Source organism: Bacillus rossius, chromosome 1 (assembly GCF_032445375.1).
Source record: "Bacillus rossius redtenbacheri isolate Brsri chromosome 1, Brsri_v3, whole genome shotgun sequence".
NCBI classification, from domain to species: Eukaryota; Metazoa; Arthropoda; class Insecta; order Phasmatodea; family Bacillidae; genus Bacillus; species Bacillus rossius.
In genome coordinates, this window is record NC_086330.1 from 278,918,077 (window position 1) to 278,924,076 (window position 6,000).

Sequence of the window (6,000 nt, forward strand, 5' to 3'; positions counted from 1 at the left end):
AGTCATTCGTCCATGTGCTATGGTTTACCAACAACGCACTAACTTGACGCCTTAAAAAATAACTTGACGGCGACTGTGTGTCGCGCCCGTCTTCTTTTATTTAGAATCCTTCTAGAATGATCTAGAATTTTAGTCTTACTACTCTGACTATGCTTTGAAATTTGACCAAGCATAATTAATACACATGTAAATTGTGATTAAGTTAATTACAATGAAATAAATAATAATAAAATATACAACATTCAGCTTTACATAGAACTTTACCCAAATTAATAATAATCACTATTAAAGCACAACCAAAATACTGGAATACCTATGCAAAATAAAAGAAAAATGAGTACAAAATAATTATGAAACATTCAAAAAACATAAACATAAAATTCTTAGTCAAAATGATTTTGGTAGTAGGGGGCAGGAATTCTGCAATGTCACATTGTCAAGGTCAGGGGCGTAGCCAGTGGGGGGGGGGGTTTAGGGGTTCAACCCCCCCCCCCCACCTTAGCACCAAATCTTTAATTAATTTATTATTCCTCACTTAAACAAATTTCATACTAATATTAATAAAAATTTTACCATTACAATATTTAAATTTAAGTACCGAAAACTGCTAAAATAGCACTATTTTACACCTTGAAATACAAATTTTCCCGGGGGAGGACCCCCGGACCCCTCGCTTTAATACGGGGGGCCACGCTTCTTAACACCCCCCATACACAAATCCTGGCTACGCCACTGGTCAGGGTTATTTTTAATTAATAATATACTTTTTTTAAATTACTATATATACATACATACATATATATAAATATTATATATATACCTATATAATTATGGAGTGGCACTTACAAAAAATGTTAAAATTTACTGAAGTTTAATACAATCACAATTTTATTTAAACCACTGTAAAGGTACTCAAATATTCAACAATTGGCTTCTTTTTTTCATTTTTATTAATGTTTGCAGTTAATTCTGGAAAACTATTCAGGGAATAGTTTACATATAACTTTAACAAATGTAGGTAACAACAAAAAGCATTAATTCCCAGGTAAGAATCCGATCACAGTATTACTGACAACACTATTTTGTAGTGATACCGATGTTTTTATGTAAATGTACAAATTGACAAATACCTATAATTTAAATAATAGTTTCAGTCCCATTTACAATAAAATTACATTTTAGCCCCGGGTTGGTGAACCAAGGGATTCGGAGCCCATTATGATCCTTGAGGTCCTGTTGTTTTAAGCCTCTGTGCACAGCTATGGTCGCAGCCAGGACTTGTAGAAGAGAGGCTGGAGGAAGCTAAAAGAATATGTAATATATAGGCCTGTTTCTGGAGGTCTGGAGATTAATAATTATCTTATTCTCCTTATGCTTAAGGAATGTCCTTTGGGGAGCTAGCCGGCTATTACGAGATGAGCTTCCAACTGCTTCCAAATCTCATTACTGCAACTTTATCGTTGAGCAAGGTCCTGAACTGTTCCTAAATATGCTGAGAAATACCAAATGCTGCATCTCACATTCTACATATTCTTCCCTTTGTTAAAAAAAATTCATTTTTTGGCTACTGATGAGATAATTAGCTATTTCTAGGTGCGTTATTTTCTGCTTTTTATCTCGCGCCTTTCCACATCCTTGCTAAGGAACACCTTGTTATGGGCACAGGAGCAGGTACTAGCTGAATTCTTGCAAAAGCACTTTCTCTCCTCAATGAGGAAGGTCAGCTCATGTATCTTGAGGGTATTTGTCCAGGAGAGGACTAATTTGTTCTTCCTCTCAGCTGAGCAAGTTCATGATGTGGTTAGTGTAACACATATTTCTCTATGTAGAGGTATACACTTGGTATTCTCCACTGCACATGCTGTGAGCTCGTGACGACGTACATAATTATGTCGTGATGATTGATCAACTACTCACAGCTAAGGAACATTCTATGGGGTACAGTTATATAAACAAAAAGGTTAATGATCTGATCTCTAAGATTATAATGTGTCCAAATAACTTGAGAATCAACTTGGAGCTCACATACTTAGTGCGTGTGCCGTGTTCGATCACTGTGCAGATGTTTAATGATGGTATATCTGTACACAGGCGGCGGACAAGACGGACGTGTTGAGGAAGCAGTCCTACTGGCCTAGCTACAACTCTCCCTACTTCCCGACCGTCTTCAACATGAGCGGCCTGCCCAAGCTGGTGCAGAAGTACGGCAGCTGGTACTCGTACGACCACACGCCGCGGGCGCTCATCTTCCGGCGCGACCACCACAAGGTGGCCAACATGTCGACCATGCTGGACCTGATGCGCTACAACAACTACCTGCGCGAGCCGCTGTCCAAGTGCGCCTGCGAGCCGCGGCACAACGCCGAGAACACCATCGCGTGCCGCAGCGACCTGAACCCGGCCAACGGCACGTACCCGTTCCCGGCGCTGGGGCACCGCTCGCACGTCGCCACCGACTCCAAGGCGACCAGCCGCGCGCTGGCCAAGGACCTGCGCTTCGTGGCGGTGTCCGGGCCCCCGCACGGCCACGGGGTGCCCGTCTTCCAGTGGAACACCTCGGACTTCCGCGACGACACGCCCCACCTGGGGCAGCCCGAGTACTGGGACTTCAAGCCGGTCACCATCAAGTGGGACTAGCCACTCCCTCTCTCGCAGTTTTATCACTAACGTGTTCTTGGCTTCCGGGTTCATGCCACAACATCTTTCCCATGGATGTGGCCCCAACCCAGAGACCGAAAAGTAGTTTGTCATGTTTAGAGTTAGTTTTTACTGGCAGCAGCGAATCTCTGGCGAAATTGCAAGGTGACTAACTGTTATGAAACACTTGGTATTGTTGAGTGCCATAATTGTATTCTGTCCACAGAGAAAACGTGTAGAATTGCTAATTATTTGTTTATGTATTTGTGAGTTGTGCTCGTAAATATTGTTATTTGGCTGCCACACATGGTAAACCCACATGGAATTCACACGACTACTGGTTATTCATCGTAGCTATTTGTGGTATATTTTACCACTATCTTATGTGGTTGTACCATCATCAATCTGACATGTCATGGAAGAAATGGAGCCAATTGTAATATTCTAGCAATCGCTCTTGCAAATTTGTGAACGTCAGAGCTAACGTCTAACACCAATGAAACCATTGAATGGTTTATTACCCGTCTTAAATGAGTAAGACTGTGTAGTCTAGTCTGATGGTCAAACACATAGTGATACATTAAGGTCTCAAGGGTTTATGTAGAGACTTTGTCATTTCGTTGTATATTCAAACATAGGTCTAGGCTCTAATCCTATACATATTGGATTTTTTGTCGGATTTCGAATTCTTTCCTTCTCGTTTAGATGCAATATCCTTATTAAAATGCATAACATCTTGTATGGAAGTACAAGAACTTAATAGTTTTCCACGGGCTCAGTTTTGCGTTCCAATTGTAGAATTGTCAAAAGTAAAATCGCTCGATTGTAATGAATCTAGTATCTTGCTGTTTAAAATAGCAGGGAACGATAGGTTGTCAGGTCATGAAAATGCTCATTACTAATTTAATTTTCCTACAATGTCTACAGCCACCATCTGTTTAAAAATGTTTTGTCCCTGCAATGACACTAGAGATACGTTACTGCCAACTGAAGTGACATTTCAGATCTCGTTTTTCCTCGCAAGCATCAACACATACTTAGAATATAACTTATAACAATATCATCACAACAATTTCAAACAAAACTCATTAACATTTACCTATAGTTATAAGTTATTGATTAAGATGGGAAAGCATATTTAGTATAACAGTATAAAATATTAAAATGTAATTTAAATTGTATTCCTTTGTTTAAAATATTTCAGCACGTCTTTTGAATATATAGCCCTACAGTAAAATATTTTTGTAATGTAAAATTGATTCCCAAAAATCAGTAACATTTACAGAAACATAAATTTAGGCATAAAATTAAGTATGATGTTACTCTTTTTATATTTTAAACCTTAGTATGCATACAATTATTTTACTTAGGTAGTTAAAATGTGTAGCTTTCAGCATATTTTTAATGTAATTCAAGTCTGACGGATATTCCTCACGATAATATTATACTAATAAACATAGTGTGACGGAGTATCTCAACATATTAGGAATTTTTTGTGTTCATATTGCCGCCTTATATTTACTAACGAATATTTCTGTTGCTAATAACTAACATTTTACATACATAGTTAATTATCATATAACTAAAAATATTTATTTATTTTTATGGCTTATATTTTACAATCTGTATTTTCAAAACGATGTTTTAGAGTTCAAGTTTTATTCTTAGAAATAGAGACATGGTTATTTCGCTTTTTTCGCTCCAGAGTAGTCTCGCATTACCTGTGAATACTGTCTTGATCACGCATGATGTGCTGACAGGCAGCTACCACTGCCAAGAGTCCATTAGTAGTTTCCCTTGGTTTCTCATGATTCGGTCTCACTGCCTCGCCAATGGTCGCTCGGAGGGCGTGTCAAAACAATATGCAAGGGCCAAACACATGAATAAAGCAGGTGTACACGTGATTCGAGTCTACTTTCTCACACAGTGGATACGCGAGACTTTCGCGCTTCTGCTTACAGTTAGCGGCAGGTATTTTTCGCGAAAATAATTTTTTGGACTAGCTGTGTGTCAATGCTAACAGTCAACGCCTGTGTTTCATGATTGGTTGAGTTTATTTAGGAACGAGTCTACTCTCAGCACAGTGTTATTACAGGAATGTACTGAAGTAAACGCGTCCTAAATTGCCCGGACAACTAAGGCATGGCTTCTCTTTCAGACGGCCACCAATCCCAATGGAAAGCCACTGGTGCGGGCAAGCCTTGTTCCAGTCTAATAAGCTGTCAGTTTTTTTTTGCGAAAAATACGTATCCATAATAATAGCCACTGATATTTCGTGGATTCATTGGGGACCAAAGTAGACTTGAAGCACATATACTTCTGCCTTAAATTTGATGGTTGGACTACAGTGCTCTTGACACGCCCTTAACGACCCTGAGCCGTCTACAACAAAGTATGTGACCTTGACAACCAATCAGTACTTCAGTAATGTTTGATTTTATACAGGCAAGTTGAGTCTAGCCTGGAAAGAAATAAATCCGCGAAATAATCTAGCTCTACTTACATAGCACATTGCCACCTTACGAAGTTATTCGAAATGGCTAGTTTGTTACGTCAGCAGAGGAAACTTTTTTTGTACTTTGAGCAAAATTAAAGAACAAACAATTTTAATCTTTAATAGTTTAATTAAATATATAAATTTTTAGTTTAGCCTCGCAGTTTTATTTATTGCTATTTACTATCTATGTTTATTTATTTAAAGTTATTTGTATCAAACAGTGTCACACAAATAAAAATAAAATTTCAGATTTCAATATTTATTGTTTTATTTACCTTTTTTCCTCCTTGTTGTAATGTAACTATTCATCAATAGCTGGTCGACGAGCCCTCTTTACCATACATTTTTTGTGATTTCCCCCCCTTTTATTTTAATGAAAAAGGTTTCACAGCCCAATTTTATGCGGTAGTTTTAGAACTTTGTTAAAATAAACTAAATCATGACACTTTGTGTTTAGTCTTTAAAAAAGCTATGTTTGCGGTAAACTAGTAATTCAGCTCCAAATTCAAAAGCATACAACAGTCCTGGGGAGCACTTTAGACCCTGAGTCGTGTATTCGTTTTCAACTTAATTTTTATGTGATGAACCTGCAGTTGAAGTTTCTGGGCCGAATTCAGACTCATCTATAAAGGTTTTTCTGTATGAGGAGGAAATTTCTATAAAATACTAGCTGACCCGGCGAACTTCGTACCACCTTAGCGTAGCAATGATGCACTTCTTAATTTTGTATAGCTGACCTATCTTAGGTATGAGTACCTATTCAATTTGAACTGGAATCTATAATATCCTCCATATAAAAATGAATCCATAATTCCCTGGTATCACTATAACTGAAAAGGACCTTACTAATTTAATTAAATAAAAAA

The 6,000-nt window shown here is 38.0% G+C and overlaps 1 protein-coding gene across 1 annotated transcript in view; it reads left to right on the top strand.

Moving 5' to 3' along the window:
- LOC134527632 (putative phospholipase B-like 2) overlaps positions 1 to 5,390 on the top strand; it is a 68,574-nt gene extending 63,184 nt beyond the window's left edge. The window contains exon 7 of the mRNA XM_063360487.1: positions 2,092 to 5,390. Within this exon, the coding sequence (XP_063216557.1) occupies positions 2,092 to 2,637 (546 nt within the window). The 3' untranslated portion in view covers positions 2,638 to 5,390. The remainder of the gene's footprint in view (positions 1 to 2,091) is intronic.
- Positions 5,391 to 6,000: the final 610 nt, after the last annotated feature.